This window comes from Schistocerca nitens, chromosome 9, assembly GCF_023898315.1.
Source record: "Schistocerca nitens isolate TAMUIC-IGC-003100 chromosome 9, iqSchNite1.1, whole genome shotgun sequence".
In the NCBI taxonomy this organism is placed as follows: domain Eukaryota; kingdom Metazoa; phylum Arthropoda; class Insecta; order Orthoptera; family Acrididae; genus Schistocerca; species Schistocerca nitens.
This window is the reverse complement of record NC_064622.1, coordinates 348,644,728-348,667,451: the sequence shown is the minus strand read 5'-3', so window position 1 is coordinate 348,667,451 and position 22,724 is coordinate 348,644,728. Positions and strand designations below refer to the sequence as shown.

Genomic DNA, 22,724 nt, shown 5'->3' with positions numbered 1-22,724 from the left:
AGAGAAGCAGGTATATGAATATAAAGAGCTCATATGGAAAACCACTACTAAGCAAAGAAGGTAAAGCTGGCAGGTGGAAGGTGTATATAGAGAAGGTCTATACAAAGGAGATGAACTTGAAGGCAGTATTATAGAAAGGGAAGAGACTTAGATGGAGATGAGATTAGAGGTGTGATACTGCGAAGAGAATTTGACAAAGAACTGAAGGACCTCAGTTAAAACAAGGGCACTAGAGTAGATGACATTCTGCCAGAAATACTAATAACCTTGGGAAAGCTAGCCATGTCAAAACTATTCTGTCTGGTGTGCAGATGTATGAGACAGCCGAAATCTCCTCAGACATCAAGAAGAATGTAATAATTACAATTCCAAAGAATGCAGGTCCTACAGGTATGAATATTAGCGAACACTTAGTTAACATAAGTAATGGATAATTCAGTACAGAAGAATGGGAAAACTGGTAGAAACTGACATTGGAGAAGGTCAATTTGGATCCAAGAGAAAATTGGGAACATACAAGGCAGTACTGACTGTATGACTTAGAAGATGGGTTAAGAAAAGGCAAACCAATATTTATAACATTTGTAGACTTGTAGAAAGTTTTTGACAGTGTTGACTGGAATATTGTCTTTGAGTTTCTGAAGGTAGCAGTGGTTAAACACTGGGAGTGAAAGGCCATTTACAACTTGTACAATAACCAGACAAGAATTATAAGAGATGAGAGGGCATGAAAGGCAAGCAGTGGTTAAGAAGCGAGAGAGGCAGGATTGTAGCCTCATTAGATTTTTTATCTATCCAATTAAATTATTTTATCAAAAATTGATTGTTTTTGTTGTTATATACATTGAGCAAGCAATAAAAGGTACCAACAAAAATTTTGGAGTAGGCATTAAAATTCAGGGAGAAGAAACAAAAACTGTGAGGTTTGCTGATGACATTGTAATTCTGTTACAGACAGCAAAGGACTTGGAAGAGCAGTTAAACGGAATGGACGGTGTCTTTAAAGGAGGGTATAAGATGAGCAAAAGCGAAAAAAGTATAATGGAATGTAGTCAAATTAAATCAGGTGATGCTAAGAGAATTAAATTAGGAAATGAGATACTTAAAGTAGTAGATGAATTTTGTTATTTGGGCAGCAAAATAACTGACTATGGCCAAAGTAGAGAGGATATAAAATGAAGACTGGCAATGGCAAGAAATGTATTTCTGAAGAAGAGAAATTTGTTAACATTGAGTACATATTTAAATGTTAGCAAGTCTTAACTGAAAGTATTTGTCTAGAGATTAGCCATGTGTGAAGTGAAACATTTATGATAAATAGCTTAGGCAAGAAGAGAATAGAAACATTCGAAATGTGGTGCTACAGAATAATGCTGAAGATTAGATGGGTGTGTCACATAACTAATGAGGAGGTACTAAATAGAATTGGAAAGGGAAGAAATTTGTAACTCAACTTGACTAAAGGAAAGTATCTATTGATAGAACACATTTTGATACATCAAGGGAGCACCAATGTACTATTGGAGGGGAGTGTTGGAGGTAAAAGTCCTAGAGGGAGACCAAGAGATGAATGCAGTACCCAGATTCAGAGGGATATAGCTTGCAGTAGTTATTCGGAGATAGAGGCTGGCACAGGATGGAGTAGCGTGGAGACTTGCATCTCTGGACTGAAGACTATAACAGAAACACTGGCTGTCTGGGAGAGAAAATCAAGTGGCTGTCTAGCAACAGACTCCAGTGTCAACAGTTCAAAAGGAGGTGCCACTCTTAAAAGTATTCAGATTCCTGTTCCAAGAATTTCAGTTCAATCACTGAATAGAAAGAACACATACTGTGCTGTCATGTTATTCATATCTGTCTGTACAGACAAAAACAAAAATCCTGATAAAACTATAGCAAATAAAAGGCTCTCATTTCTATATCAGATCTAGGCGCTTCAGCCTGGAAATGCGTGGCCGCTATCACAGGTTCAAATCCTGCCTCAGGCATGGATGTGGGTGATGTCTTTAGTTAGTTAGGTTTAAGTAGTTATAAGTTTTAGGGGACTGATGACTTCAGATATTAAGTCCCATAGTGCTCAGAGCCATTTGAACCATTTTTACTTTATCAGAATTTAAGTTGGTATGTTAATACGGACAGACGAAGACAGGAGTAAACTACTGGAAATAATCCATGCTGTTGTATTTTTTTTTAAAGTAACTGCACTGTAGTAACATTGCAAGTATTAGGTGACAAATTTAGTGAACTATGATATAAAGATAAAGACGGTGTGACATGGAAGTTTCGGTCAGTCCAGCAGAAGGGGTTGAGGCGACATATTTATGGTCTTTTCCTCTTTATCATATTTATGGTCTTCATGTGTAATAAATTTACATTTGTTTGATGACACAACCTGTGTGATGATGACTGTGTGAGATGGTGCAGTGGATAGGACATTCGGCTTGCATTTGGGAGGACAACAGTTCAAATCTCTGTCCGACCATCCAGGTTTAGGTTTCCCATGGTTTCCTTAAATCGCTTAAAGGTAAATGCCGGGATGATTCCTTTGAAATTGCATGACTGATTTCCTTTCCCATCCTTCACAAATCTAAGCTTGTGCTCCATCTCTAATGATCTTGTTGATGGGACATTACACACTAATCTTCCTTGCTTTCAGTATAATGATTTATGCTGCACACATTTGTGTGTTACCAATAAATATAATCCACTCTCAGCTTCATACTTTTGTGTTACAGGCCTTCCATAATGGAAACAGAAGATCCTTCGGAGCTTGGGGACTGGTTGAAGCAGCGAGTGTTGGGAAGCGGTGGGTTTGGTGTTGTAACATTATGGAAGAATAAACAGACGGGTGAAACAATAGGTACGGCAACAGAAATCATGTCAGATATCACTGTCAAATTTTTGTGAAGACCAATGCTATTGATACCTTGTCATCACAGATTAAGACATTGTGTGTGTTAACAGCCTTGAAGAAATGTCGTTCAGGTACTGACAGTATCATGACACCAAAACATAAAGAAAGATGGACAAAAGAAGTTGAAATAATGCAGCGACTTTCACATCCCAATGTTGTCAAGGCAATTCAAGTTCCATGGGAACTTTCTATTCTTCGCTCTGAGCTGCCATTGTTGTGTATGGAATTCTGCTCAAAAGGTGACCTTAGACAGGTTAGCAGGATAGATAATTTACAAAAATCTTCAGACATTAGTAATGTTAATAATTTGGCATGAACATAGAAACTGAGGTTGCATGCAGTGAAAATAGTGCTTATTTTAATACATAATTATTCTAGCTTTCTTTTGCATTATCATTAGATTACATTAATTTTATCTATTTCTATTCTGTTCTATTTTATCTATTTCTTTAATACATCGACACCAATCGCAAGATTAATATTGATATTCTACAAAACAGCAGAACTGTTGATCTCATTAGGAGTAGGATTGTCCAATGTGATTCCTGAAAGTCCATATCCTAGTACAGATGGGCTGCATGTACACAAGATAAGGCGCATTTGTATGCTCTTGTTGAATATAACCAATGGATTTGTATTCACAGTACTGCCAACAGGATTTTAAGCACTAACAATAAAAATCAAAAATAAGGTAGCAAGGAAGAACAAGACCTTTTTTTCTGCCCTGCTCTGCGTAGGTAGAAACACAGTGTATGGTTACTCAACCCGGTGGTAATGAGGAGACAGGAAGAGCAAACCAGATGGTTGTGGTGGTGATCACAAGATGAATTAATAACTAACACAAGTTTGGAGTGTAACAGAGTTGAGTTAGCATACACCACGATCTAGGGAAAAAGTCAAAATCACAAAACGTTGATCAGGCAAGATCAAAATACTCTCTGCCAGTGGCGCGTATGTAAGACTTCAGTGACTAGCACGAGACTGGCCACAGTTGCTGGCAGGAATTCAGTGACTCATGTGCACTAACACTAAACTAAAAATATATACAAAAAGCTCATTCTCTTTTCATGGCAACAGGACTGTTAAACAACTACAACAGTGGTGAAAATTATTAGGCCAGTTTTATTTTTTAAACTCAACATTCTGTTTTGCAAAATTTATTTCAGCTAATTGTTGTGCATCATTATTCAACTATTATATTTAGTGTTACAAATGCACAGTACTGTACTTTATGGACTATGTAACACACTTTTTTCTTTAAGAAATTGTTTCCAAAATTCAGGTGTCATATACTCAGAATTAATGTAAAAATGTCCAATGCTTGATTTAAAATTCCCAGCAGTCTTAAAAATGGTCTTATATTCAATACCACAGGAAACCTATCTCTATGTTGCAACATTGGAGTCAACTGGCAGCAGCAGGGCACCAATGCAATGAACATGAGTTATGGGGATTCACAAGCTTGTTAATACTGTCTCCTTCTGACCTGCCATCACAAACCCAGAATACTTACTAGCCTATAATGCGTCATTGCAGTCTTTGGTGCCAGTTAACTTGAACTGAAAGTGATTGTTATTGTAACAGTACAATATTTTTGTTAGTAGCTAGTTTCGTAATGGAAAAAAATAAAAGGTATTCATATTATGTGGGCTGTAAATTGAAAGTAATATCATATTCGGAAGAACATTGAAACAGAGCAGCTGTGTGGCATTTCGGCCCTCCACCAACAGAAAAAAACCATTCATGACTGGTACATTAGTGATTCGAGGACACCATCAAAATGCCATTGGAATTAATACAAAAATGATTCAAATTCATGCTTGTAAGTTAGCGCTGCAGTGGAACTTAAGACTTCAAGGGTGGAGTTGGTTGGCGCTACAGGTTTATGAAGCGTCATGGACTTAGCATGCAAACCAAAATCACATTATCTCAGAAAATGCCACAAGAGTACGAAGAGAAAACATTATCTTTCCATTGCTTTATTATCAACATTAAAAGAAAACCAGTGTGGAACTATGCCGTATGGTGAATATGAATGAAATTCCTGTGACGTTTTATGTGCCGAGAAACAGAACTGTTGCTATTAAAGGTGCTAATACTATAGGATGCACTACACTGTTGTTTTTCATGTTGTGCTGATTGTAGTACAATTAATCCAGTGATTATTTTCAAGTGCAAAACAATGCCAAAACCTTCCGAATACCGCCAGGCGGTGGTGTTAACGTATGAGGTTGGTGTGAAATTATGGGTAAACAATGTGGGAGAGAAGGTAAGCTGCGTTATTGAAGAAGAAGTCTCATCTTGTGCTAGATAAGTTTAATAGTCATTTGAAAAATTTTGTGAAAGAGAAATTGAGACAGGAAAATACAGAGCTGTTTGTTGTTCTGGTTTGGACTTACTTCATAATTGCAACCTATTCATGTCTTGATAAATAAAACACTTAAAAGTGTGTATGAGAGAGGAACTGCACAAATGGATGATGGATGGAACCCAGCATGAATTCATACCAAAGGGAGTTTTAAAAAACTTACAATGAAACGAGTGTGTCGGTGGATAAAGGAGTCGTAGTCTAGAGTGACAGAAGACATTATTGTTAAATCATTCAAGAAGTGCGGCGTAAGTAACACTGTCGATGGCGGTGAAGACCATCTTATATATGAAGAGAACAATGATGATGACGAAAAGGGAGAAAGAGGAAGAAGAAGAAGAAGAAGAAGAAGAAGAAGAAGAAAAAGAAAGTTCAGATGATGATTTTCAGGGATTCTAAAGGTCAGTTCAGTTTCACAAACTGAGAATTTTTTTAGTCTGGCTTTGCAATCTAATAATGAAAATGATAAAAATGTTATTTTTTAAAATTTTGCTTAAAAATTAAGGTGTGTCTTGTAGTCTGTAAAATGTGGTACATTTCAACATTCATTTTATGTCCTGGACTTGAAAAATAAATAAATAAATAAATAAAACATTCATTTGCTGAGATCTGATTGTATATCTAGTTTACAATGCTATTTACCATTTTTATGCTTATTAAAAACATAGGTTTTTGCTCTCTAACATGCAATGGCCTTTCAATGTGGCAATGCCATATTGGAACAAAAAAAGATACAACTCTTCACTGATTGAGTAGGTGGTTTTCCCAAATTACAGTAGTGGCAGTGAGCTGGTATGACAGTTACTCTTTGCCAGTCTTGTGTGCTTTGCAGCTATTACAGTGACTGATTGACAGACTTTTAATTCAGACATGGGGATCATTGACTGAACAGTCCACAGATGTATTGCTGGTCTGTAGTGTCCAGCGGGCACGATATTTCCATGATCAGACATGTCACAGTCATTAGATGTTCTGGCAAATTGACCTCCTACAGGCATCCAGGCAAGTTATGTCCCCTCCACCTGTATGCCCGTCCATACGAGGTCCTTGCCTGAGGACTACAGTTGTAATTAGAGCTGCTGTGCTTTAGACTAACATAAGTAAGTGTAGACTACAGTAGTTTTCCTGGTAGTTTTGAAGTTGTAGCCCCATTACCTGTGTTTTGGATGTGTTGCATACCTATTGGGCATTACCTCATAGTGATCACTTTCTTTATGTATGTGATCAGTGTCTTACTAGGTTTCCCTACAAACTGGAGGTGAGAAACTGTCAAGAAACTGAGTGATGGTATATAAAGGGCAGGGGGAAATCTATGGAACACTTTTATTCTATGTGGTTATCCTCCTGTCTGTTACTTAAGAATAAACAGTATTTATAGCAAAACTGAAAATGTCATTGTTTAAGTCAGGTTTTATTTGAAAATTGTTGATTTATAACATGAAACAGAGGGATGTTGAAGTAAAAAATAAAGGAAACGCTACAGATTTATCTTATAGTGCTACAGAATGCAATTTCCTCAACAAAAACGTAAAATAAAAAAAAGTTAAAGCGAAACAAAAATACATCAAACTTTGCACATAATTGGAGCTGTACATCATTCAGTAGTAGTCCTCTGTGTATTTTATACCCTTACAGAATATAGACTGCATTTTATAAGTAATAAAAATTAGTTGATCATGTAACTTCTGCACTTTTATGTAACCAACCCAACTACTTTTGCTTTTCTTTTTTTCCCCATTACCAATTCTACTGGTCATCATTCCATTTACTATGTTAAACAGTGGAAAATTCAGGATGGCCTTCATCCGAATTAGACAAAACACACACACACACACACACACACACACACACACACACACACACACACACACACACCACAGTCTCTGGCTGCTGAGGCCATAATAAAAGCTGTCAGATTTAATTTGAGCACCAGCAGATTGTGAGCCCATTTCAGTGCACCTCCGCCTGTTTTAGGGACTTAGTGCTCACACTGCGAAACCAGGTATAGCTTTTAGGTGGTTTAGAATGGTGCCATTTCTAATGAAAATGGTTTTAAAGTGTTTGTGGAAGACTTTTCTGTAAAAGTGGGTCAATAATACCCTTTTTTTGTTTTTAGAAAAATTATTATTTTTGTAATCAAACAATTTGACAACTATTGTAAAGCAGTATGAGAATGAAATTTTATATTTTAAGACCTTGTATTGCCAGTTATGACATACAACAACACCACATGAAACTCAAAACTAGGTTCACAGTGGGCCAGCAGTAAGCCAATCTTTTGAGTGATGCTATACCTAAAGATAAATGCTCACCCATGTATGTGGTGCGGGGCTCCTTCATACCATTTGGGCAACAGCAGGGTTGAAGGAGTTGTTTCTCAGACAGTGAAGCGTGAAGAATTACTGTTAAAATTCAAAATGTGTGCAGTCCAGTATAAGTCAAGAAACGTGTTAGTTCCTCCCACAACCACCTCTTTAATGATCACAACAGTGAAATTAGACAAATCTTGTTTTTTTTCCCCGTGTACCATCCATAAAGTGGGTAGATAAGGAGTAAAATTATAATGGTTTGCTGTCTGCCACAACCTACACACTCTTCCATGGATTGTAGAGTACTCATTTAGATGTCAACTAATAATTTATTTCATGAGCTACACAGGTCAGTAGCAGTAACATCTAAAAAATTGCTGGAGTTTTGTTGATACAAAATTTTGGTAAGACTACAATAAAACTTGTATAGAAACTCAGTTCACTCTGTTTTGCTGCTCTTGGAATCATTGCAAAACTTTGTATCACAGAAGATGCCAGGATGGCACAATTTGTCTGTTTTCAGTCTGCTGTGACATACAGAATAATATAGGGTTATTCTAAATGATGGACCCATTTTCAAAACTTCGTATTTATTAAAGTACAAATCCAAAATGATCAAGCTTTATACCAATGAAAAGAGGAAGTTTTAAAGTTTTTTCATAATGTTTGATATCAGTTTAATAGACTTAACAATTTGTAATTAATTAGTTTTTAATAATTATTTAAAAATTAGAGATGTGATGTTATAAATGTTCACTGTGGCCACCGTTGGCTGCACTGCAAACATAGATACGGTAGCCAAACTTGTCCCACACACTTGAAAGCGTATCTGCTGTTACTGAGTGCATGGCAGCAGTTATCTGGTTCTGCAGATCATTCAGAGTGGTTGGTAGAGGCGGGATTTAAACAGCTTCATTCATGTAACCCCATAAGAAATAGTTGCAGGGCATGAGATCAGGAGATCTCAGTGACCAGAAGTGCAGAGCCAGGTCCTCAAGTCCCTTGCGACCGATCCTGTGCTGAGGAAGGGAGTAATTCAAACAGCTTTGTACATCACAATGCTAATGGGATGGAGCTCCATCCTGTTGGAAAATGAAATTTTCCATAACTTGAGGGAGCAGCCATTGTTCCAATATGTTCAGATACGTGATTCCCATTACAGTTCTTTCTGCAAAGAAACCTGGTCCATAAACCTTTATACGGGATATGGCACAGAACATGTTGATCTTCAGTGAGTCTCTTTTTGTGTTGCAATGGTGAATGTGGATTTTCCAAATCCCATATGTGAACATTGTGTCTGTTGAGGGGACTGATGACCTCAGAAGTTAAGTCCCATAGTGCTCAGAGCCAGCCATTTTTGTGTCTGTTGAGTTTTCCACTAAGGTGAAACGTTGCTTCATTGCTAAAAATTACACGCTGAGGAAATGCGTCAACCTCTTTGCTAGCACATAACCACAAAATGCGAGACGCTTCTCTTTGTCATTGGGGTTGAAAGCATGCACGTATTGTAATCGGTAGGGCATGTACAGCAAACGCTGTCTCGGAACTCTCCATACAGTTGGTTGGGGTGTTCCAAGTTCTCAACTGGCTCTATTGGTAGACTTACTGGAACAAAACTTTCTTGAATCCATCTGACATCATTCACTGATAAATGCGGTTGGCCTGTGCATTTTCCTTTGCACACACTCCCAGTCTGTTTAAACTGCTTAAACCAATGCCTAATGTTTTTGCGAGTTGGTGGTTGAATACCAAATTTGGTATGAAATGCCCACTTCACTGCAATTTGCGACTCACTTTTCACAAACTTAAGAATGCAGAAAACCTTGTGCTCCATAGTCGCCATCTCACTCACAGCTAACAGTGAAATGGAATGACGGCCCTATTGTCACGTGAACTCTTCTGGCCACTTCTGAAACCATCACTGCCTGCCTGCCAAAACCTTTAAAATTTCCTCTTTTCATTGGTATAAAGCTTGTTCATTTTGGATTTGTACTTGAATACATACGAATTGTGGAAATTGGTCCATCATTTAGAATAACCCAGTATTTTCAAGTTCCATCACTTACTGCCCAAAATAAAGTTTTTTTATTACAGAAGACTAGCACTGCTCTTAAACTTTACAACTGATAGTGAGTGTACATCAGAAAGTTGCATGACAAAAATATATTTAAAGCAGAATTTAAAATATTATATATATATTTATCTCGATAAGTGAATATGTTGACCCAGAACATTTTTGTTATGATGTTTGCATTAACCCAAAACACACAATATTGTCTTTTGCCCTTAAAATTTTAATTATATTTACATAGCTAATGGACAGCTGTTTGATACAATACTTTCAATCATTGTTCTGTATAAAAGGATTTTCTGGCTGAGAAGGATAAGAGTAAAGACCTACAAAGAACTTAACTATGATTTTTAATAACATAAGCTTATATAAATTTATATGATTCTGTTTTATCTGTGTGCTTTATTTTATGTATTGTGTGTTACTTTATGTATATATTTGTATGTTTCATTTCCTTGTAATGATTTCACATAAAATTTACATATATATTTGGAGAACATTCATACAATATTTATTATTTACAGATGGGTGAATAAATAAGTGGTCATTGAAGTTTCTTCAGTAAAACACTGATTTTTTCAGATATTCAACTCAGTTACTTTCATATCTCAGTTATGATACTGTGTCACAGTGAAACACCCTATTTCTATGTCACTGCCCTTGAAGGAGTTGAGGGAGGGGGAGACTATTACTGGATGTGCAGCATCTCCTCACAGGGGGCACTGATTAATATTTAGGTGAAAAGGGGGAGGGGGGGTGAAGACTGTTAGTTACTATCACATGGTTCAGGAGACACTGACATACGAGGGTTGAATGAAAAGTAATACCTCCACCTTCATTAATTGGGTTGGGATGGGAACATTGTAATAAATCAAATGCAGAAATAATCCTTCGAATGTGATCTTTAATGACCAATATTCACTTTTTCACATAATCACCAGCCAATTGTATACATTTCTGCCAATGACAAACAAGTTTTCTGAAGCCATCAAGGAAGAAGCCAACACTCTGTTTCTGCAACCACAGTCTCACAGTTCTCTCAGCATCTTCATCAGAAGTATAATGATGTTCCTGCAGATTGTCTTTAATTATCAGGAAAGGTTTCGCCTTCATTCTTGTAACGTGAGAGGAGTTCCTGGCAAATTTCAAGTCTGTGTGCATTCATTTCAGGAGTCAGCATCCGGGATACCCATCGTGCACACATCTTCCGAAAGCCAAGCAAAGCAATAATGTGACCCACATGTTCTTGTAAAATATCAATTGTGCTTTCAGTTTCTCTCTGAATGATAAAACGGTCATCCTGAATCAGTCTGTCAACATTTTGCTTGTGAAACTCGGAGGTTGCTGTCACGAGACATCTAACTCTTTGTTTGTCACACGGATCAGTTGGTCCGCCTCAACATCTTTAAACATACTCACCAAATGACGCACAGTAATCATATCAATGCAATCACCATAAACTGCTTTCATTTTTTTAATGAATGTCCTTTGGTGTGACGCCTTCTGCTATCAAGAATTCAATAACTGCACGTTGCTGAAATTGCGTTGACCGACTGTCTGCGCAGGGTTCCATACTTTACACTGTAACAACACAACCATTCAATGCTAAGGCTTCCTGCCAACTGGAGTTGTAGAGAATAGGTTAAGCAACAAGCCAGTACCTTCCGCATACCAATGCTGCCAACTGTTGAAGAGTTACGAAGGTGGAGACATTACTTTTCAGTCAACCCTCGTAAATACTGCTGTTGGAAAAATTTTGGAAACTTTGTAAATCTCCAACAAAGTTTTAAAAGCTTTCATTTTAAAAAAATATGATATCCACACATAACAAACATAAACTGGAAGTCACTTGCTGTAGATCTTCTTAAGTGTCGTAAATTCTGCAAATTTTATATTATGGATGATAGTAGACTTGGGAGTTGAAAATGTCAGAAAGTTGACTTACTTTTCCTATTTTAATTTATTAATGTCTAATGGTGTCATTTTCTGGGGCACTTATTCATTGAGAATGAAAATGTTTGTTGCATGGAAGCATGTAATAATGGTGATATGTGGCGAGGGACCCAGACAGTAGCCTCACAGTACATCCTTTAGAAGTTTTTTTAAGAACTGGTTGCAATTCAGAAACAACAGTAACATTCGTAAATATAGTAAAGGCAAAATGGCTTACAGTATTTGTCACTCAGCCTTTATGTGACAGAGAAAAAATGAGATATTCAGTTATAAAATCTTTGACCACTGATATAAAATGTGAAGGGTTTCACAGTAAGTTCAAACACAACCTGAAATCACTTCTATTTAAAACACGTTGTACTCTAATAGAGGAATTTATGAATGTGCAGTAATTTAAAAATTTAAGTTTGCTTAAGATTAATGCAAAAGGGTCATGTTTTTCACTGAAAAAGTGTATTTCATGATGGGTGGTTAAAAAAATTTAATTATCATCTTGAAAAAATCTAGTTGTTATCATGAAACTCGATGATGACATTGGTATTCATCATTCAGTGTGACACATTTTTCCCATTGATGGGTGACTGGGCAGAGACCTTGGTTGCAGAAGCCTGTATTTTGGCTGCTATGGAAAAGTTCCACATCAAAATTCACCTTGTTGTCATTGTGTAAGTGATAGCCATGCAATGCTGAAAGCTGAGGAAAGAAAAAGATGTCACGTAATGCAGTGTCAGGAGATGATTGGTAAAGGTGGATGAGGCCAAAAAAAAAAAAAAAAGCAGCATATGCAACTGGAGTGTCCCCTGTGGAATGAATTGGGACATTATCATAGAGTAGAAACACCTCCTGGACAGCTTTCCATAATTCTTTGTCTTGATAATCTCCTGCAACCTCATAAGGGGATTTTGGTAGTATGGTCCTGTGACAGTTTGCTCTCTTACAAGCATAATCTGTTAGCTCTGCACCATAGCAATACCAAAAAACACTCAGCATAAAACCTATGACGGTTGGGTCTTTGCCTATTTCAGTATTGGTGAATCTATGTTTTCACTGCTTGCTTTGATCCTTTGACTTGGTGTCATACTTATATATGCAGGATGATCAGGCTGCTAAAGATGTCATCTAAATTCACCGGACACAGCTGGAACAATTGTGCTGCTGTTTTGTTTTGGCGAACATTTTCAAAAATGTATGAGCAGTTGTGAACCGAGTGAGCAGCTATCTCTGCCATTTTCTAGTTGCTGAAAACCAATTCATGATTGCTTCACACATTTTCTGCTACCACCTCGATTACAGTATGCTGGTCTTCAAGCACTAGGACATCAACTTCCTTTGGGATTATTGATTCTTCACAGAGATAGTCTGGCACTGCATTGCTAGTTATTCAGAGTTGTTTCATCACACGGGAAGTATCTACACCACCTAACCACTCTGTCATTTGATAATATATTGTTGCTGTACACGTACACCAACGCAACATTTGGACTGTTGCAGCATTGTTTCCCTTATGCAGAAAATGAATGACTTAATGTTACTCAACCTTATCAATGGGTTGCACTTTGGCTTCTCTATTAATGTGCTGTGGGGTTGTGGTTCAGTGATTTAATAAATGTTTACCAGGCCTGCAGACATATACCTTCAAAAACACAAAAATTAATTATGTAAATTTAGTTTTTGAGGTGATAATTGAAACTTCACAACTGTCCCTTATAATTGTAAACTGATTTGTTCCACATCATTATGACAGATCACAATTATGATCCATGGAACCAGTTTCAGTAAAGGTAGTGTAATCTTTTTGATGGTGCAGCTACACTGAACTGAAAGTGTGCAGTATGCTGGCACATGACATTTGTAGTAATTGTTTCCTCATTCATATGATTGGAGTGTATAATACGCCACAGTTATGTTTATGTATGTACATTTGAGAGGATGTTGATTCAAATCCCTGTCCAACCATGCAGATTTATATTTTCTGTAGTTTCCCTAAACTACTTAAGGTGAAAGTGCCTGTTGGAGGAGAAACCAATTGTGTGAGGTGATGGGAACCCCATGCTGAAGGGGAGAAACCCAGGAGAGGATGCAGGACTCTGAGGATGTGGGCTGAACATTGGCAACAGACAGAATAGAAGACCAAACCAATGTTGATCCACCCACGGGGGACAAGATGTGGCCAGTGGAACTTATAGAGGGCGGAGTATTGTCAGCATCTGATCAAGAAGAGAACGGTAGTTGGAGGCATAGGAAGAACATGGGTAGGGCCAATGGAGGAGAATGTTGAATAGGCCGGCAGTATGCAGACCAGTGACGAACGGGATGCCAGTTGTGCTGGCACCCGAAGAGGCACCAAGGACAGCGATGAATGTGCTGGTGGTGCTGAAACCTGAAGAGGCGTAAGGGTGCCAGTGACATTGGAACCTGAAGATGTGTTGGTACCAGGCCCGGCAGAGTCAGAGTGGTGCATATGGCACTGGAGCTGGCAGCACCCATGGCACTGGACCGGGTGATACCACAAGAGTGGGTAGTGGGGGCCAGCACCAATGGGACCAGCAGTGCCAGGACCGAAAGAGCCAGCACTAGTACAGGAGGGTGCCAGGGAACAGGATGCTGGGCAAGGTTAGAAGAGATAGCACTGGAGGCAAGTGCGCTAGAAGCAGAAAGGCCACAGGTGACCAGGAGAGAAATGTGAATAAGGAGGTGGTCCAATGTGGAAAGGGCTGCAGGCCATGAATCCAATGTAATGTCAAACTCCAGAGGTAGTAGGGGCAGTATAGCTGAGTTCTGGGCAGAGGGAGTGTTGGAACAGGTGAGATGGCATCAGAGAAGCTGGATGGTGAACAGGAAGTTGCATGCATGATGCAGAAGCTGTGCTGTGCTGTGCTGTCGGTTGCATGTGGGAGGAGTGTCACCAAACAGCAGAGTCAAGTGAGCAATGTCTTGGGTGAGGGCGTGCTGCTGCTGACCCCCTTACTGAACAAACTACAGGTGCTTGAGTTCTGGTGAGGAAGTATCCTGGTAGGGGGGCGGGGGGGGGGGGGGGGTAAATAAATGAGACCAATGAACTGAGGCTGGTAGGGTCCGTCTGACAAAACAGTGGAGCATGTAACATCCAAAACTGCAACGTCACAAGATGAGTGCAATTAACAGAAAATTACAGGAAGGGAGAATTGAATAGCTTGAAAGAAACAAGTACCACCCAGTTGGGACACAACAGACAGAGAAACTAATGAGCTACAGTGCTGCAGAACACAAGGAAAGACACAAAAAAGCATAGTAGCCAAAAGTAAACAGCCAACCATAACCGTTGGAGGCCTGAATGTTTGGTAGAATCACAAGAATGGGTGCATGAACGCAGAGAAAAAAACTACCTGGTGGGGCACAAGACACTGGTGACAAAGTGCCAGAAGCAAAACAAGTCGCCATTGAGACGAACGTGGCACAGGAGAAAGAAATGTTTACTCCACCATCACTTTAGTACCCTGTTGTATGAAGTTGCACACTACAAGAAGAGAGATGTGTCTAGGTAGTCAACACCAATAGAACTTTATTACTTACACAGAGAATACACAATAACGTAGGTTCTGAGTAGCAACTGAACAGGTTTTGAATGGTTACGCCTGAAAGATTGCCCTGATCTGATGAGAAATTCGACTACTCAGTTCCAGTTCCTGAAGGTACAGTTTGTGAGTACACAGTGTGTCACAGTAGGGAAACACTGCCATAGACAGGGACCATATCAGCCACACTATCAATATCTTTGTTTTGACTGACAAACACTGCACTCTGATGACTAGAAGTCGTTGAAGATCAATGTTGAACTCGCAAAATGAAATTAGATCTCTCACACTCACAAACTAACTGGCGAGATGGTGGGTGGTGTCTTCTAAAACCCTCCAACAGAGGAACACTGGGAAGTTGTGCTGGCATCACGTGACCTATGAAAGCGAGCTAGTGCAGGCAACAGTGGCACAGTGTTAGCTCCAGGTACCACGTCAGCTACTGCAGGCAGGATGAACCACATTTGGGTTGTAGGTGTCTCAACAGGGTGGCAATGCATGGCACTCTGTTGTGTGGCTATTCGGTGGATCATAAGGTGCCAACCAAGGTGCCACAAATTTCTTTCCTACAGAGAAGGTGGCAGAGTCATCTCATTGTGTAGTCGGCAGCTGTGATGTAGGCAACACCTGAGAGTGTGGCAGTTCCTTTGAAAGGGCATGCGCAGTTTCTCTTCGTGTTCTTCCCCAATCTGCTCTTGTGCTCAGGAGTAGAGTTCTCAAAGTAACCTACAGGAAGCAAATTCATAGGCTTTTGTAGCTAGTGTTGGTTAAAAAAAAATCTTCTGGTAAATGAAGATCACCTCATTGCCCTGATGAAGGCAACCACCTACCATAACCAAAACATTGCTTCATCATTTTACAAGATGTACTCTACTGACCAGAAAATTTTTATTGTACTGCACAGGAAATTGCATTTTTATATCATTTCAGAGAAAACATGTTTTCCGCCACACTAATATCATTTTACTTCCAATGCAGGTTTTAAATAAAAGGGAAAACTGTTGTGGGCTGAATGAAGCTGATGTTCGTGCTCTCATTTCTGATGTGAAGAGTGCAATACAGTACCTTCACACCATGAAGATTACACACCGAGATTTGAAACCAGAGAATATCGTACTTCAACAAAAGGAAAAAAAGGTATGCAGATGAACTGGAAAAAAAATCTTCATATGTTTTATTTGAAGATGGTTAGAATTGTGAAAATTTTGTCTTAAATATTAAAAATTGACACACACTCACTCATATTCGAATGTACTTTTTGTCTCAGGAAGTAAAGATGTTACAGGTAAAATTTCATATGCACCTGAGACTTTAAACTTCAGGAAGCAGCCCTAACACAATACCAAATTTCAAAACTTTCTGTACACTCTTCTTGACACTGCCAAAAAGACAGGACAAGTTATCAGCAACATCTAGAGATGTCCTGTAGTCTGCATATAAAGTAAATCTAATTAAAATGTCACACCACAGACTCTACAAGCAGCCAAGTCCTTACTCCAGAGACTGTGCCATGAGACAATTTTGCATTTCTAACCTTTTAAAGTTACTTTTTTTACCATCTGAGCAGCTAACATTGTGCTCCCCAAAGATAGGCCATTGGTTTGATGAAACTTGTTATATTGTGCCTCTGATGATTTCATTTCTCTTCAATTCATGCTTTCTGTGTTCAGCAGTTAGGTTATAATGTAAAGTGATGGGGCAGTTTACCACAGTGCACCTTCTCCATCAGTGGTCTAGTTTCCTCATTGCCCAAGATTCTCCTCTGACTTTGTTTCCAGTGATGGAGCACTTATTTACGTTATTACTGTGAAATGAGAAGGATGTCCTGCATGTATTCAATAATTTTCTCTCTTACATACTTATTTCTTGTAGTGTTTACTGGGCTCGTGTAGTTGGAGCAGATGAGATACTTATTCCTCTTACAAGTCCTCTTCTGCTTCAGTACATGGAAGATCATGTGTAGCACAGTGTCGTAGGTAATAAATTCGACTGGAAGACGGATCTCAAAGGCACAACCAGAAAATATTATGAAGCAATTGTAGCACCTAATGAAATATGCATATGTGAACTCAATAGTAAAACTACACTTTTCATTTATAACAGAGAAATATTGTTTGCTTAAAACTGAGGCAAGGAGTGTGAGGAAACACTGATGACATTCATTGCTTCTGTTAACATGTTGATGAACAGCTAAACCTCATATAGGTAACACACTGGAAAACTAGAGCACAGTGTTCTGTATCATAGCATTCCCTTATACTAACATTCGAGCCATATCTGCAAACATTCATTGCAGTCCTGTTACTGAGAGGCACGACCACCTGTAAAAGCTGATAGGCCATGTATTAGATTTTCTACAACTGCTGCACATTTTTTTCATTTGACTTTAGTAACCTGTTTGAGTGATCACTGCCAAACTATGGCCAAATGGCTAGTTTAATCACCCAGTTGGTAGAGCATGCCGTTTACTACATGTTAAAATTTAATAGCTGTTTCACAGCCTGTGCTAGTGAAGATAATACAAAAGCTCTGTTATGGTAGCAGTGAAGCTGTAGGTATCATTGGACATCGCTTATTTTCACTCCCAAATTTCCTTACTGGTGAATCACTGCTACATTAAACTCCAGTAAAAAGTAAAACTGCTCTCAACCCAAAGGGTGGTATGAAATTCTACTTTGTTAGGCATGACCCAGTTGTAGTTGTGTCCTTGCCTTTCCTTGACTTTTGGGTGACCTACGTTTTTTGCCAGAACTTTGAACCACTGCACAACTGTGCATTTTTCGCTTTAACAGATAACTGCCAGATATGAAAGAAGCTATAAGTGACAGAAAAAAAGTATATCAACTGAGTATTGAGCCCCAAACCTGTATATTTGCAGACCATTCAATCACTGAGCCACATTAATTTCATTATCAAATCTGAAATTTCAGACGGAACTATTTACTGTGAAAACCCCATATGATGATCTGCAGCCTGATGTTAGTTTATATTTCAGATCTACTGTTCTTCTATGAACAACACAGCTTTACATCAGCAACTAAATGCAAGATTTGATTTCATGATTTACTAAAAATCAATAATAGCAGTGGTATGACCAACACATACAAAAACAAGTGTGTATTGGAGTAGTGAGCAGAAAGTAACAGCTGTAATGCATAAATTTATAAGAAATAGATAGAGTTTTTGCACAATTGGTTATGGAGGATTATATTGTGAGTCATCAATTGTTATATACAGCGATTAAACTGTGGAAATTTATCATATTTTTTTTAAGAGATTACACAGCAAAATATGTGTTGATTTTAATGGAAGAATTGCTTGGGCATTACAGGATGACAACTTCCGTAACTAATAAGCTTCTGTGAATTGTTATACTGCTATAAAACAGTTACTGCAGTAATAATAATAATAATAATAATAATAATAATATAACCATTATTGCTGTATAATAATAGCTAAGAAAGTTAATAATAATTGTAACTGGGAATCATATGCCAAACCTAAAATCAGAGGTTAGCATAAACAACCTAAGAAAATCCAGGGTGTACATAAAGTCCAGGAACACTTTCTATTATTTATTTCACAAGAACCAAACATTGCACAGATATCATACATCTGTCATTTTGAAGAGAAACCCTGAAAGTTTTTGTTTCATGTATACCGCCACAGCATAGTTTGGTAATTTGCTGATAGTCAGCACTAGTCGCAAACATGGTGAGTTCAGGTGCAGAGCGAGCTTTCTGTGTGTTGGAGTTCGACAAAAACAAGTGTGCTAGAGCTGTTCAATGGGTGTTTAGAACCAAGTACGTTAAGAAGCCACCAACGAAGAAGGCCATTTAGCAGTGGCACAACAAATTCGTTATGACTGGTACAAATTCGTTACGACGGGTTGCTTGTGCCTGGCAAAGAGAAGCGGACGTCCCAGAGTGAGTGAAGTGAATGTGGCAGGAGTCCAAAGAAATCAGTGCATTGTGTATCCCATGAACTCTAAATGGCTCCAATGACAGTGTGGAAAGTCATGCGACAGAAGCTGTCTATGAAACCATTCGAGCTAGTGCAGAAGTCAGTGATGAAGACAAAGACAAGCGTTTTGAGTTTTGTTCGCAGTTGCAACAATTGAATGAGGATGGAGATGGCATTGTTGATCATTTAATTTTTAGCGACTAAGCCTTTTTTTCACACTAATGGGAAAGTGAACAGGCATAATTGTCGAAGCTTGGGTACAAAGCATTCACATGAATGCATTGAATTTGACCGTGATTCCCCAAAGGTAAATGTTTTTTGGGCCTTGTCACATTGAAAACTGTACTGGCCATTTTCCTTCACCGAGAGCACTGTCACTGGATACTCCTACATGGACACGTTGCAATGGCTGATGCCTCAAATGCAATCAGACTCTCTGTTCATCTTCCAGCAGGACGGGGCAACACCCCATTTTCGTCGTGAAGTTCGTGGGTACCTGAAAACGGAGCTGCCACATCGATGGATCAACCGTGCTACAGAAGGGGACAGCTGTTTCATGAAATGGCCACCCAATCACCACATCTCACTCCATGTGACTTCCTTCAGTGGGGACACATTAAAGATCTACATCTACATCTACATTTATACTCCGCAAGCCACCCAACGGTGTGTGGCGGAGGGCACTTTACGTGCCACTGTCATTACCTCCCTTTCCTGTTCCAGTCGCGTATGGTTCGCGGGAAGAACGACTGTCTGAAAGCCTCCGTGCGCGCTCTAATCTCTCTAATTTTACATTTGTGATCTCCTTGGGAGTTATAAGTAGGGGGAAGCAATATATTCGATACCTCATCCAGAAACGCACCCTCTCGAAACCTGGCGAGCAAGCTACACCGCGATGCAGAGCGCCTCTCTTGCAGAGTCTGCCACATGAGTTTGTTAAACATCTCCGTAACGCTATTACGGTTACCAAATAACCCTGTGACGAAATGCGCCGCTCTTCTTTGGATCTTCTCTATCTCCTCCGTCAACCCGATCTGGTACGGATCCCACACTGATGAGCAATACTCAAGTATAGGTCGAACGAGTGTTTTGTAAGCCACCTCCTTTGTTGATGGACTACATTTTCTAAGGACTCTCCCAATGAATCTCAACCTGGTACCCGCCTTACCAACAATTAATTTTATATGATCATTCCACTTCAAATCGTTCCGCACGCATACTCCCAGATATTTTACAGAAGTAACTGCTTCCAGTGTTTGTTCCGCTATCATATAATCATACAATAAAGGATCTTTCTTTCTATGTATTCGCAATACATTAAATTTGTCTATGTTGAGGGTCAGTTGCCACTCCCTGCACCAAGTGCCTATCCGCTGCAGATCTTCCTGCATTTCGCTACAATTTTCTAATGCTGCAACTTCTCTGTATACTACAGCATCATCCGCAAAAAGTCGCATGGAACTTCCGACACTATCTACTAGGTCATTTATATATATTGTGAAAAGCAATGGTCCCATAACACTCCCCTGTGGCACGCCAGAGGTTACTTTGACATCTGTAGACGTCTCTCCATTGATAACAACATGCTGTGTTCTGTTTGGTAAAAACTCTTCAATCCAGCCACACAGCTGGTCTGATATTCCGTAGGCTCTTACTTTATCAGGCGTAAGTGCGGAACTGTATCGAACGCCTTCCGGAAGTCAAGAAAAATAGCATCTACCTGGGAGCCTGTATCTAATATTTTCTGGGTCTCATGAACAAATAAAGCGAGTTGGGTCTCACACGATCGCTGTTTCCGGAATCCATGTTGATTCCTACATAGTAGATTCTGGGTTTCCAAAAACGACATGATACTCGAGCAAAAAACATGTTCTAAAATTCTACAACAGGTCGACATCAGAGATATAGGTCTATAGTTTTGCGCATCTGCTCGATGACCCTTCTTGAAGACTGGGACTACCTGTGCTCTTTTCCAATCATTTGGAACCTTCCGTTCCTCTAGAGACTTGCGGTACACTGCTGTTAGAAGGGGGGCAAGTTCTTTCGCGTATTCTGTGTAGAATCGAATTGGTATCCCGTCAGGTCCAGTGGACTTTCCTCTGTTGAGTGATTCCAGTTGCTTTTCTATTCCTTGGACACTTATTTCGATGTCAGCCATTTTTTCGTTTGTGCGAGGATTTAGAGAAGGAACTGCAGTGCGGTCTTCCTCTGTGAATCAGCTTTGGAAAAAGGTGTTAAGTATTTCAGCTTTATGCGTGTCATCCTCTGTTTCAATGCCATCATCATCCCGGAGTGTCTGGATATGCTGTTTTGAGGCTGTGTGTGTGTGTGTGTGTGTGTGTGTGTGTGTGTGTGTGTGTGTGTGTGTTAAATGTGAAGTTTTGGTTCTTATTAATAGTGTATTACTGAGAATCTGTAAGCACATACTGACTATCTACTTTTATGTATTGGTTATCAAAGAAAGAAACTGTTGCTTGTGTGTGAGATCTGGTGTATGTACCACCTCCACCACATAATGTAGCAGAGCTCTGGGAGAGAATATGGGAAGCGACTGCCACAGTCGACGATGCCATGCTGGGATGGGTATGGCAAGAATTCGATTACTGTTTTGACGTCTGCCGAGTCACTCATGGTTCGCATATCAAATGTTCGTAAAAATACTTTCAGAGTGTCTCTTCAAAATGCAATATGTATGATATCTGTACAGTGTTTAGTTCTTATGCAACAGATAATTGAAAGTGTTCCCAGACTTAATGTAACCATGTACACAAATAAAAAAAAAGTTTTGCATCACTGCGGTTCCCAGAACTCCTGAAGATAGACGTTGACTGTGAATATTATATCACAGACACAGTCCCTTTGACTGTTCGGAGATGTCACTAAACCCACCCAAAGATGTAATCAACCATGCACGAGCAGCGCCTATTAGATGGAGGGGTCCAACAGCCGATCAGTTCCAGTCATTCCACCAGGAAGGAGGTACACAGCTCGTGTTGCCTGTAGTTCAACCGTGCCTAGATGGTCAATACCGCGGTTCGATCATGTCCGCATTGTTACTTTGTGCCATGAAGGGCTCTCAACAAGGGAAGTGTCCAGGCGTCTCAGAGTGAACCAAAGTGATGTTGTTCAGACAAGGAAGAGATACAGAGAGACAGGAACTGTTGATGACATGCCTCGCTCAGGCCGCCCAAGGGTTACTACTGCAGTGGATGGCTGCTACCTACGGATAATGGGTCGGAGAAACCCTGACAGCAATGCCACCGTATTGAATGGTGCTTTTCATGCAGCCACAGGGCATTGTGTCACGACTCAAACTGTGCGCAATAGGCTGCATGACGCGCAACTTCACTCCCATCGTCCGTGGGTAGGTCCATCTTTGCAACCACGACACCATGCAGCGCGATACAGATGGGCCCAACAACATGCTGCATGGACCACTCAGGATTGGCATCATATTCTCTTAACTGATGAGTGTCATATTTGCCTTCAACCAGACAATTGTCGGAGAGTATAAGTTCCAGAACTCTCAGAACCAAGGTGATGCAAAACTTTTTTTTGATGTGTGTATAATACTCAGTACTTTTTAAAATGT

General features: G+C 39.4%; 1 protein-coding gene across 3 annotated transcripts in view; it reads left to right on the top strand.

Annotated features, from left to right (window-relative positions):
- Positions 1–22,724, top strand: part of LOC126202996 (inhibitor of nuclear factor kappa-B kinase subunit alpha) — a 159,470-nt gene that overhangs the window by 14,141 nt on the left and 122,605 nt on the right. For all 3 annotated transcript variants that reach the window (XM_049937195.1, XM_049937194.1, XM_049937193.1), the window contains exons 2-4: positions 2,736–2,860; positions 2,965–3,167; positions 16,148–16,306. In XM_049937195.1, coding sequence (XP_049793152.1) covers positions 2,746–2,860; positions 2,965–3,167; positions 16,148–16,306 — 477 coding nt within the window. In that variant the 5' untranslated portion in view covers positions 2,736–2,745. The remainder of the gene's footprint in view (positions 1–2,735; positions 2,861–2,964; positions 3,168–16,147; positions 16,307–22,724) is intronic.